We start from the raw sequence: 13,225 nt of genomic DNA on the forward strand, positions 1-13,225 counted from the left end.
TGAACCATTAGTTCCCCGTATTCTCTCCTTAACTGCTTCTTGTAGGAGGGCTTGCCTCTCCTTTTCTCCTCCCTTACTATGATATCTTTTTGATTTTCTACTAGAAGACAGCTGTATCGTCTGTCTTCTTTCATCCTTCTGCCTGCTCAACTTATTTAGTAGTGATGTGCTTGTGTAACATCAAGTCCTTTAGCAGAACCTAAATTAGAAGGTATCATGCAGTTTACCTTTACCTTTCCTTGCTAGCTGATCAAGGTTCTTCTCCCTCTCCCAATAAAAGTCAGAGAGGGAAGATGCAGTTTTAAGTTCATGATGAAACAAAAACATACTCAGAAAGGAACCAGAAAGCAACAACAGATTTTCTGAATGTTTGTGGTTTAGGAGATTTTTTTGCAAGTGAAGGATAACCTCTAGTAGAAAGATCTTAAAGATGGCCATTTCTAGCCAGCCAAAGGAAAAAAGGAATAGGTATTTTCTTCCTCTTGACTCCCTATCTTACATCGTTACCTCTTTACCATGGCCCTCCTTCCTGAGGGACATCCAGCTCTGGCAGTGGGAGAGAAACTACTATGAGACATTTCCAAGGCCTAGATGCCTTCTACTGATCCTGCCTTCTTGAACACATCTTCACAGACATGACAAGCAAAATGAGGGGAGCCGAATTACTTCTTGAAGTTGCTAACTCCTCTACCAGCTCAAACCAGTATCTATAAACAAGTGCTATACAGCTCACCTTACTTCTCAGAAGGAGGGAACCAAAGTAGAGGTCATGTATGCTGCAGCATTTCCAATAGGAACATTAATGATGAAAAAGTTAGTTGAGCAGAATTAATTAACAGGAGAAAGGCTGTTCTAGATATAGAGGGTAGAATAGGAGGATGTAAGAAAATCCAAATAAGAAAGTTGTGCAGAGAGCTAAAAGACAGTAACTGAAATAGGTGTTCAACTTGATTTAAGTGAAAGGAAGGCTAGATTATTCTAGCATCTTGCAAACACACCACCAAGGAAATGAAGTATTTTCAAGTGTCTGGACCTTCAAGTTGTCCTATTTGCTACTGTTTGCTAGCTGGTTATTAGGTTTCTCATATTAGGTGAGGCAGCCTGTGTCCAGTCAACCTAATTGGAAACGCCTACACAGCACTGTACACAAATCCCACTGTATACTGTATATACTCTTGCACATTTTTCAAGGATATTCAAATCCAACTGAATTTGAATTTTGCACTGAGATGTTGTGTAAGTCAGCATTGAAATGAAAGTTTCAGAAGTCACACTTGCATCTTTAATTTTTCAACATAACCAGCATCTTGGCCATCTGAAATGCTGATCTTGCAGTGGTATTTTTTTTTTTTCCAGTGGAATTGCACCTTTCATCATTGTAGGACTATAAACCAGAGCAGTAGATATCTTCTTGGAGAGATAAACAGCATCAGGAAGACTAAACACCAAACAGAAACTTACTAAGTAGCTTTTAGCACCTGGTTGGCCTTGCCAGGATTCGAACCTGGATCATCTGTATGGTCAGACAGAGGCTTCCACTGAGCACAAGACCAGCTTTGGTGCATGTCCCTCCCTCACAATTGCTGTTCTAAAACCTATGCAACTTTCAAGCTGTTTCTGTTCTGCCAGGGGCTGTGGAAAGGGGAAGGAAACATTCTGAAATCGCATGCTAGAGGAAAACAGCAAGAGACAATCAGTAGAAGATGACAGTAAACAAAAACAAAGAGAGAAACTGAATCTCTTGCCTTTGGCAGTTCCAAGGCAAGCATAATACAAGCAAGGCATTTTACCTTGGTATTTTTCAAAGTCTGGCATGGCTTTTGTCTTCTTTTTTGGCAAATTGACTCGAGGATCTCCAACAGTGAGGCCCAGTATTGTACCTGGTGGCATTTCTGATGGTGAACTTATCCCTTTAAAAATACACAGATGAACATTGCCGTGAAACCACCAATTAAGTTGTGACCTTTTTCTGCACTACTATTCTGTGCATTTTGCCTGCAGGGATGTGACACCACTGTAAGCCAGAGAAGCAATCCAGAGTACTCAATTTAACATGTTTTGAAAACTCACCAATGCCTGTTTAAATGCCCAGTAACAAAAGACAACAATAGCAGCGTAAGACTTAGTTTGCAATTACATTTATGCTTAGCATAGAAGTGAGGTCACTCTCACAATTTACAGACTCAATTCACCCTTTGCATTTGGCACGTCTCTTAAAGAACAAACAACCTTTGTTTTATACTTGTCTTCCAGAGAAAGGAAATTAAAAAAATGTTTTTTGAAAGTTTTACCTCATCTCTGCTTAACTGCCTCACATTGGATAGCTCAAGTATAGTGTGAGATCTACCAAAGCCAGTTCCTTACCTGCTTCAGTGCTAGAAAGTGAGGAGATGTTGTTAATTTTATGATACAACTCAGCCAAATATACAACTGTTCATTAGAAACAAAAATATATAAAGCAAGGTATAATACTTTCACTTTGGGTAGGAGTCTACCATTTTATCTGTGGAGGTACTGTACAACTTACTGCCTTAATCTGGTGTGTATGGGGGGGGGAGAGAGAGAGTATACGTCATACTGTAGATCCCATCAGCAATCTCAAATCTAAGTTCATGAAGTAAGAAACAAGATTCAGTTTATCTATTAAGAGTTTGGACTACACAGAGGATTAAAATTCCCTTAAAAAAAGGTAATGTAACATTTCGCAAATCCTTGCCGTGCCACAGTAATTACCTAAGCATATGCTCAATGGCATCTCTCTCTTGATCAAGCAAAAAATCAGCATTTCCAAACTGAAGTCAACTTATTAGCATGCCAGTTTTGACCACTAGAGTTTAAGAGTTTCCCCTTCCTCCCATAGCACCCACATGCCCAAATACCTTCTAATAGCTCAAAGATAGCACTTTGGCGTTGATGAAGAGATACTTTTTCAGAGTCCTTGCAGTTTTCTACCCACCAGTTATTCAGTTCTGTCTCTGAATCTGCCATCTCCTGGAAAACAACACATCTAATTAAACTCAACTGGTCATTCAGTATTTTCTATCAGTATGAATTCACTACCAGTTTGCCTTAATCACTATGGTTGCTTTCTTCCTCTTCAAGTTTCAAACCAAAATAATTTTTTCCTGATGCAGTCTATTCCTATACTCCACCTTACAGTAATCCTCAAATAACCTGTTCAGTTTAAAGCTGTGTTCCAAAAATAAACAAAGCAATCCACAATGCTTCCTAATTCTGTTGTTAATTATTTCTTACAGAAGGCCAGATTTCACGGCCTCATCAAGTTTACTGCAAGAGACAAAAAACCCTATTAAAACCACAGCGATGCTATGTGCCAGGAGGTGGACAAAATACTAAACCCTGGAGAAATTACATATTTGACTGAAAACACAAAAGTTTTCCATACCTTATATGTCTTGCCTTTTAGCTCTAGGTGCTCTAGCTCATTGCTCGAGAAACACGATCTATGGTTTGTCAAAGAGAATATCAATTATTCTGGACCTCTCAGCACAATACATCACTACAGCAGAAATTACATAGCCTGCTCAAGAGCACCACTGCTTCTATTTTCTTCCTACCCCCACTTAAAATCCAGATAGGAGTCCTTCCTGAGATCGGCGTTAGTCAAGTAGCTCAATAAAGCTAAGCTAACAGAGTAGAAATACATAGGTTAGCCTTTATAAGAAGTAAGGCTAGATAGTTTACGATTCTTTCTAGCAAAAACAAGCTTGCACATTCTAGAAACCTTATCAAAATTACACTAATATCCAAACTGCCAATTTCCTTACTGTTTGGAGAGAAGCAGCTTTCAAGGTCTCTGTAAGGACGGAGTGTGATAATGGGCCAATCAGCCGATATCTGAGAATCTCCATAGTTCTATCACTGAAACAGAGGAAAATTTCAGGTGACTGTACAATCATACAACACACAATTTTTTTCCCCAGTAGCGTTAAGCCAGAATTCAGCTACATTAACTGGTTAAGAGTCACAGTTTCTGACTCTACTATGAACAAACCTGATCACAATGCCAGTACTCTGCGAGATCCAAGAGTAGGACTGGAATGGATCTCTAGTGCCGTCACCAATTATTTTTTTCACTGGCACAGCCTTCTCTCCTTCTTTATCGTCCTTCTTTCTTTTCTTGCCAAGGCTCAGAACAACATCCATTTGTTTTTCCTCTTGAATTGTTGTTGTAATAGGCTCAGGAATATAGATTTCTTCAAGCTCTGAACACTGAAAAACTGCTTTTAACTCTCTCAGCATGTCCTTAAGAAAAATAAGAAGTTTGGATTAGGATGATAAGAATTGCATTGTAAAGCTTAAGTACAGTTTTAAGAATTACACTCTACTATTTTATTTTCCTATATGGATTTAAAGGAATAAACTTCATTCTGCTGAAGTCCAGGGCTTACTATCAAGAGTTGAAAGTAATACTGAATGTTGCTAAGAATTCACTCTCATTCAAATTAATGTAAGAAAAATTGCTGGGCACAAAATTTTACTTATTTTTTTTAAAGTTCATAGCTAAGTATCAGATTATGATTATCTGTGATGAGACCAAACTTAGCCTGTAGGCGGTACCAGTGGGAAGGATGTGAATCAAGCAACATCATATTGCAAATGTATCCTGAAGCAAGTGACACTAGAAAGCTTTTAACAAGCTCAAACACTAAAAATAACCCAGAGGCATGCACCTTCTGTACAAGCTGTATAAAAACAAGCTGCAGAACATAAATATTGTTAGAGTGGAAACAGTCTTCCAACTTTTAATCCCTAAAGCCATGTATTACATCCAGCTCTTCTACACCTTTCAGAAGGTATCCTCAGCATTAAAAATGTACAATGCGTAAAGAAATCAGAGTTCAACTATAAAGAAAAAAAATACCTGTTTGAGAGCTGGATGCATCCAGATCCACAACTGCCTGTTTTCAGACCCATCCCTGGGTTTCCAAATAAATGTAACAGGACCAAGCATATCTTCAGGATAGCGATCTGCTCGGTAAAGATTCAGAGAACCCTCAAATCTTCCAGACAGACAACAAGCCTCTTCAAATGTTAATCCTAAAGAAGAAGATACTTACTGAAAACCCAAATAATCTCTTGTTTAAAAAGAAAAAATTGAAATCAGTCTGGCTGCTTGAACAGTATCAAAGAAAGAACATGTACCACAACTAGTTTATTAATAAGCAACTGAAAATAAGAATGTCTAGTCCTACTATGAGACGTTTTAATTATATTTTTCAACCAAAATCACAACTCAGTATCAACTCTGTTACTACTATTGAGATTGGTAGGATATTAAAAAAGGAAAAGGATGGGTCATCCTTTAGTCTCTTCAGAATCTTAACTTTATTTTGAACTACATAAAATTTACCTGTGTCAATGCTACATATTCGAGCAAGTTGCTTCAGAAGCTCATTCTCTTTACCAGTCAACTCCAGGCAACAATAATATGATAAGTCCTGAAACAACAGGATAGTGGTAAAGTGAGAATAACTCTTGAAAGTGAGCCTGGCAAGGAAGGACCAGACAGACCTTCATGATTTACACTGAAGTAGTAGTTTTTCATTCACTAAAATTTGTGCCAAAGACAAACGAGTTTTCTTTGTTAACTTAAATTTGTTAGTTATAGGAGAGCTGTCAGGCATTTCTCATTTGAGGGCCAACCTGCCTCTCAAGCCAAACAGACCAAAAAGAACTATAGAACCATTAAGGTTGGAAAAGACCTCTAAGATCATCGAGTCCAACTGTCAACCCAACACCACCATGCCCACTAAACCATGTCCCTAAGCGCCTCATCTACGCGTCTTTTAAATACTTCCAGGGATGGGGACTCAACCACTTCCCTGGGCAGCCTGGTCCAATGTTTAACCACTCTTTCAGTAAAGACATTTTTCCTCACGTCCAATCTAAACCTCCCCTGGTGCAACTTGAGGCCATTTCCTCTCGTCCTTTCGCCAGTTACTTGGGAGAAGAGGCCAACACCCACCTCGCTACAACCTCCTTTCAGGTAGTTGTAGAGAGCGATGAGGTCTCCCCTCAGCCTCCTTTTCTCCAGGCTAAACAACCCCAGTTCCCCCAGCTGCTCCTCATAAGACTTGTTCTCCAGACCCCTCACCAGCCTCGTTGCCCTTCTCTGGACACGCTCTAACACCTCAACGTCCTTCTTGTAGTGAGGGGCCCAAAACTGAACACAGTATTTGAGGTGCGGCCTCACCAGTGCCGAGTACAGGGGCACGATCACTTCCCTACTCCTGCTGGCCACACTATTTCTGATACAGGCCAGGATGCCATTGGCCTTCTTGGCCGCCTGGGCACACTGCTGGCTCATTGTTCAGCCAGCTGTCGACCAACACCCCCAGGTCCTTTTCCGCCAGGCAGCTTTCCAGCCACTCTTCCCCAAGCCTGTAGCGCTGCATGGGGTTGTTGTGGCCGAAGTGCAGGACCCGGCACTTGGCCTTGTTGAATCTCACACAACTGGCCTTGGCCCATCGATCCAGTCTGTCCAGGTCCCTCTGCAGAGCCTTCCTACCCTCGAGCAGATCAACACTCCCGCCCAAGGAGGAACATGGAACAAAGCGCCTGTCTTCAATAGCATCCTGCTCAGGAAGATGATGCAGGGATTCATTGAATTGCTCAGCTCTTGAGCAGACTGAAATTGCAGTATTTCAGTCATAGTTACCATAAGACTCTTTCAAAGGTTCATATTATTCTCTCTGATACTTCATTACAATTACGAAATCACTCATTTCATACTTAGCAGTTATTAACAGCTGACACAACAGTATTTCAAAGAGACAGAAATATTAATTATAACTGAACAGTTGATTACTTCACCTTGGCAAAATAACAAAGAAAACAAACAAGAAAGATGTAAGTGTGGTACCTGAAGAAGGCAGTGTTTTGTCATGGCTCGGTAACAAGCCCTGTAGCTCTTCTCTGTAGGGCTATCTCCTAAACAGTATCCCCATTTCTTTACCATATGAAATCTCTTTGCATGCCAAATATGCGTTTCCAGCCAAATATTCTTTCTTTGCCTGCGATTAAACTCTGCTACCAAATTTATGTGGCGCCTTCTAGCTTTGCGGCATTTAGTCTTTGACTGTTCTTTTTTCTGATGTACAGCTTTCTCTGCCTGTTTTTAAAAGAGAGGATATTGAAGTAAATCTCAAAAGGACAAACTTCTGTGGAAGAAAAAGGCTGACATTTATAAGGATACAGGAAGCACTAGCATTAAGTTATACTTTATTCTGTTAGTTTTATTCTGATGTTAGTTAGTTGTCCATAATTCTTGAGGCTAACTAAACACTGAAACTTTATACACAAGCCCCATCCACACAAGCGCATCAAGGTTTGACTGGAACCTATAGATAAACCAAAATTCCCACACATTCAGAAACTTACCAGTGAACAGTAAGATCTGCTACTTCCTGTGTGAAGTTTTTGCCCAACATCAATATTTCCACATGAACAAATGAACATGACATTAGGAACACCTGGAGATTTGCGCTCATACAGAAGCAGTACGGACTCTCAGACTGCCAGGTAGGACCCTAAGGATTCTACAATGTGTAGAAGCGAACAAGAAAGGACTGTGGCGATGTCTTGACCAAATTCTTGATAAATAGCCAGTCAAGGCCTGAATTATTATGGGTGAATGCACGGCTGGAGAGGAAGGCTTGACTCTCTCAATCAATGTTTGATTTGTCTTTTTGTGAAGAGAAGTGGCAGAAAGAAATAGGGACTATAAGACATGCAAAGAAATTCTTAGGATGTCCTTTGAAAACTCACCAAGGAATAGTTGACAACAGACCACTGGTTATAAAAATCTCAAAAGGACAAACTTCTGTGGAAGAAAAAGGCTGACATATATAAGGATACAGGAAGCACTAGCATTAAGTTATACTTTATTCTGTTAGTTTTATTCTGATGTTAGTTGTCCATAATTCTTGAGGCTAACTAAACACTGAAACTTTATACACAAGCCCCATCCACACAAGCGCATCAAGGTTTGACTGGAACCTATAGATAAACCAAAATTCCCACACATTCAGAAACTTACCAGTGAACAGTAAGATCTGCTACTTCCTGTGTGAAGTTTTTGCCCAACATCAATATTTCCACATGAACAAATGAACATGACATTAGGAACACCTGGAGATTTGCGCTCATACAGAAGCAGTACGGACTCTCAGACTGCCAGGTAGGACCCTAAGGATTCTACAATGTGTAGAAGCGAACAAGAAAGGACTGTGGCGATGTCGTGACCAAATTCTTGATAAATAGCCAGTCAAGGCCTGAATTATTATGGGTGAATGCACGGCTGGAGAGGAAGGCTTGACTCTCTCAATCAATGTTTGATTTGTCTTTTTGTGAAGAGAAGTGGCAGAAAGAAATAGGGACTATAAGACATGCAAAGAAATTCTTAGGATGTCCTTTGAAAACTCACCAAGGAATAGTTGACAACAGACCACTGGTTATAAGAATAGCAAAGGAAGGAGAATACTAGAAGATGACTGCCAAGAGCACAGAAAACATGGAAGCAACCCACGACATCAAAATAGAAATGCACAAAAAAAAATAAATTGTTCCCATCAGACCCATCATTCCATGACAGCGTAGGCAATATAAGCCACTGGATCAATGGTATGTGACTGATTGGTTCAGAAAGACAATTAGAGAAAAAGGGATGTGGTATTGTAGACGAAAAATATATGTCTTTAAGCTTTTGAAGAGATAAGAGATGGTCCAGGTAAATGTTTGGATGAAAATGGTCATGATAAAGGATCTAAGAAAAAGGAAGAAAATGCATCAGAATCAGAACAGTTAACTTTGAAGAAGCAGACTTCAAACACTGAAAAGTAATAGGCAGAACCTTTACAAACGGAAATAGCTCAGGAGATATGACAAGCTGCAAGAAAACATGAAACAAAACAGCCTGTGCAAACACACAAACTACACCAAAAGACCTGAGGAGAGAAAACATAGCAGAAGAAATACAGCTGCACCAGGGCCAATTAAATAATCTCAAAAATCCAAGAATCATACAAGGAGTGGAAACAAGGATGGGAGAATAAGTGTGAGCATGTACAGAGAAGTTAGAAACGCTATCATGTGAAAGGAGTTAAAGCAGGACACAAAAGAACCAAGCATAAACATTAAAGAAATCTAGGTTATTTAACAAGGATAGAGCCCATAACTAACTACACAAAATAGCCCATGCCTCCTTCCTTCAGTCTCCTTCAGTCTTCTCAAAGAACTTAAAGACAACGCAAGGGAAAAAAGAATGCAAGAAATATGTTCATCAGGCAACCTTAATACACAGAAAACTTACAAAGCAAACTCTCTTGACCACTTTAAGAAGTGTCTAGAGACGATAAAGTGATCAATGCCAAACATCAGACAGATCATTTCACAATAAAAAAAAAGAACCAATTTTTTTCTGTTTTTTTTAAAAACATCCAGGAAGTCCACAGTGATTAAGGAGCAAGCAACTCCACAAGAGCATTCTGACTAAACGTTGAGATACTGCCACAAAATGAGAAAGTTTCACGAGCAACCAGGAACAGTCAATTAGTAAGTCTTAAGCTGCCTGCAGCCTGCCAACAACTCCAGTGTAGCTCCCATGTTTGAGCTGTAACACCTGAACCACCATGCTGGTCATGAATGGGCTATACTGGCTTGAGGCCAGCAGGGTCACACCCGACAGCTGTGGTGGGGTGCAAGGCAGAGAGGTGTTATCGAGGACTCCTGGATCACCTGGGACCGATGCACTGCCTGAACAACGCATCCTGCAGTGGACCCTTTTATCATTACTACTCTAATAACTTTTCCAAGATGTCCAATAATCACAAAGCCAAGTGGTTAGTGAGATCTACTTGAGCTACCGTCTAAAACTGAGGTGTTCCTGCATTTTGAATCCAAACGTCAGTCAAAGTTTGAGAACCTGTGTGTGCAGGGAAGTTTTGCAGATAAACTCAGGTCTGAACATTAATAAATGTACAGCTGAACACTGTGCATTACCTATGCCCAGTATATAGTCAGTCAAATACTATAAAACACACTTATACCTCTTTCCTGGCAATCTCTTGGAGCCGCCTGGGTAGGCGTTTAATATTGTGACTCATAGCTCGCCTTCGCATGTGCCTAGGTAGAGTCTGGAAAACTAGAGAGTTTGAAGACTTCTGCGCAACTGCTTTCAACATGGCATTGATCTCAGCAGCACGAGCTTGAGCAAAGGTAGACACTGCAATGAAAAGAACTGCATCAGAGCATGACAAATGGCAAAAATCAAAGAAGGGGACACTGTACGTAAATTACTGAATTCCAGCAGAGTATTCCTAGTACATCAGTCTAATGACTTCTTGAGATAAAAGTAAATACTGTATACTATTACTGAAGAAATTTCAATTCTTTAGATATTCTGAAGCTTACAGATATGATTAAGCAAATACTTACACACGAATTAATCTGAAAGCTGTGGTATAACCAACAAGTCCTATTTGCATTGAGTACCTCTTTATTAAATTAGAGTAGCAATCTTTTCAGATGGTATTCAGAGAGATGAAAAAAACTTCAGCATGAAAAAAAAAAGGAAGCAGTAATCATATTACAGACTGTTTTAAAATGATAAAATAAAAAATCCAGAGGTTGGTCTTGTTTTATGCTCATGGAAGTGTATCTACTATCAGAGCACCGCCACATTTTGAAAAGCTAATCTGCTCTCCTAGATAAATGTCCTGTTAGATGAAAAGTTGTCTTTAACTCACATCATGGGCAGAAACAGTTGCACTAGCTACATTAAAAACAGATGACTGTCAGTACCCATTTTGCTGGCAAACAGAAACCAAAATGCATATCCCTCATTACAAGAAAGTGCAACTTTTCAACTCAGAAATCTGAAAGGACTCATAGAACAACAGCTGGTCATTCATTCCAGTACACAACTACCTCTGTATTTCGGAGAAAATTAGGAAAAGCAGAACATAGCATCTGTTCTAATTTTGCTCTTGCACAAAACCAAAGAAAGACAGCAAACAATCACCAGCAAGTTGCCCTGGACATATAAATTATGACCTTTTTCTTATATACAAACCTGTTATGTATTTCGGCATTTCCTCAGAAACACGTCCTCCTTGCCATCCTCCTCTTCCTCTGCCTCTCTCTCCTCTATTCTGCCCTTTTGGAAAATACTGGTCTTTCCTGTAAGAAGGCCCAGATGACTGATTTGAAAATTTCTGCTGCTGATACTGCTGCTCAGAACGAACATCTCCTGGAGGGTTTAGAGATGAAAAGAGGTAAGAGAAATGCAAAGCAGTCTGAGTAACTGATAACTATACACAGTCTTTCCTCATAAGATTGCATTGCACATTCCTCCTATTATATTTAATATATGTACCTGAAAAAGCCATCAGAAATCAGAAGAATTAAGTTCTTTTTTATAGCAAGAGATTAAAAAAATCAGTTTTCAGGTTGATCAGCTTCTTAAACAAGCCTATCACATTGTCCCAAAAATGCTATCATTGGCATAACGAACAGCCAGGAGCAGATCTACCTCCAGTAGCCTCAATTTATGTGAACTTAAAATGTCAAGGAACCTCCTTTTTCCATTTCAAATAAGCATGAAGCTGGTTTTATGTTCAGCAGCAATGCTGTTGCAGCCTCGACGCAACCACACATCATGCAGAACTGCAGTAATTCAGATGAAAAAATAATCTGGGGTAGAAATAGAAATTAGCTTTTATGTGGAATAACTCCCTGATCTGGGTTCTCCAGATGGCTGAGAGCAGCACCGTCCAGACAGTGAGGTGAAGGCGAGAAGCAAATAGCTGGGAGAGATGGATGCTGCCCCAGCCAGCAAATCTGTGTAGACCTACAGCCCAAGTCAATCATCAGAGGATAACTAGACAGCAATTAACTCATATCACAAAAACACCCTTTCACTATCAAGTTAGCCTACGAATGGAGGAACTGACTATTTTAATCACAAGATGGAAGACTGTTTCAAAAGACAGTGACTGACTTGATACCTAAAGAAAAATTAAATTATTTCAGGTACTATGTAGATCCATAGTTTTATAACTCCTATTTAGTTTTTTTTTTTCCTGTTTCTACAAAATAGCCCTGTAAAACCGAGATACTCACTAACACTACAGAAGAATGTTATATGGATGAAAATGTTGTTTAACAGGACAGAAAAATATCACCACATAATCTTAGAAGTTCCCTGCTACAAATAAAGTCAGAAAAATGTGTTTAATCTGGCAGTGCTCCTGTAATGATATTCCAAAATCTTCAGACAGGGCTGACCGTAATTTGCTGTGTCATTCTGTCTGCTTAGGAACTCTTCAGCCCCCTAAACACAGTGTCACTTCAGCAGTTTTTTGTTCAACCACAAAGATGCAAAATGTCAACTTCTGAAGGCCTCACAGTGACAGGCCCTGCTCTTGTGTGTGCTTTTTTTCCCCCCCAGAAACAATATAGATAACAAAATAAAAACATGAAATGGGGGGAGAGTGTAGGTATGGAAATCAAAGTCCAATTGAAGCATACAGAATGCAGGTCAAAACACACAGACAAAAAAAGCATCTGGCGTACAGGTTGACAGGATCCTTCAGTCTTCAGCTGCAAAGGTTACCTGTGTACAAAATACTCCAGCAACGACCTAGCAACACTGCCATTTTAGGGAAGCGCCTTGCTGCCTCCTGCCAATACTCTTCCATAGATACAGGAGCCACAAGCGCCAAAAGGCGAATTGGTTGGGCATGCCGATCTGATGGAAAAACAGCGCATTTATCACAGGGCAAGCTGGCTAAACCAGCTCCTCCTGCGGCTCCCAGGACTGACAGAAAGAGGAGGGAGGTCACAGGACGGGGTATAACATTCGCATTCATTTTAAGACTAGTGACCGCAGCGGGCGGACAGGGATTTGTTGTGCCATCGAAGGGATGGCGCAGAAAAACGTGTACTAAGGAGAACCATGGCTAAAGGAGTCAAGGGGAGGAAGCCCAGGGGTGTTCCCACAACGGGCACGCCTCGCCGGCCGCCGGGGCTGAGGAGACGGGGACCCCCGGCCCTGAGGGGGGACACACACCCCCTCCGCGGTCACCCACCCCGGCCCTGGGTAGGGGGTGCCCCAGCCGTACCTGGAGGCGGGCAGGCTCTGCTCCCGCCGCCGGGGAAGGGCCCCGGCCAGGCGGGGAGGGGGAGCGCGGGCGGCGGGGGG

At 40.7% G+C, this 13,225-nt stretch overlaps 1 protein-coding gene across 1 annotated transcript in view; it reads right to left on the minus strand.

Annotated features, from left to right (window-relative positions):
- Positions 1–12,766, minus strand: part of POP1 (processing of precursor 1, ribonuclease P/MRP subunit (S. cerevisiae)) — a 24,089-nt gene extending 11,323 nt beyond the window's left edge. Inside the window, exons 1-10 of the mRNA XM_009324439.1 lie at positions 12,715–12,766; positions 11,096–11,272; positions 10,071–10,246; positions 6,887–7,135; positions 5,375–5,462; positions 4,886–5,061; positions 4,016–4,266; positions 3,789–3,882; positions 2,880–2,991; positions 1,791–1,910 (exon numbers count right to left, since the gene is read on the minus strand). Coding sequence (XP_009322714.1) covers positions 1,791–1,910; positions 2,880–2,991; positions 3,789–3,882; positions 4,016–4,266; positions 4,886–5,061; positions 5,375–5,462; positions 6,887–7,135; positions 10,071–10,246; positions 11,096–11,272; positions 12,715–12,766 — 1,495 coding nt within the window. The remainder of the gene's footprint in view (positions 1–1,790; positions 1,911–2,879; positions 2,992–3,788; positions 3,883–4,015; positions 4,267–4,885; positions 5,062–5,374; positions 5,463–6,886; positions 7,136–10,070; positions 10,247–11,095; positions 11,273–12,714) is intronic.
- Positions 12,767–13,225: the final 459 nt, after the last annotated feature.

This window comes from Pygoscelis adeliae, unplaced genomic scaffold (genome assembly GCF_000699105.1).
Source record: "Pygoscelis adeliae isolate BGI_AS28 unplaced genomic scaffold, ASM69910v1 Scaffold145, whole genome shotgun sequence".
Classification (NCBI taxonomy): Eukaryota; Metazoa; Chordata; class Aves; order Sphenisciformes; family Spheniscidae; genus Pygoscelis; species Pygoscelis adeliae.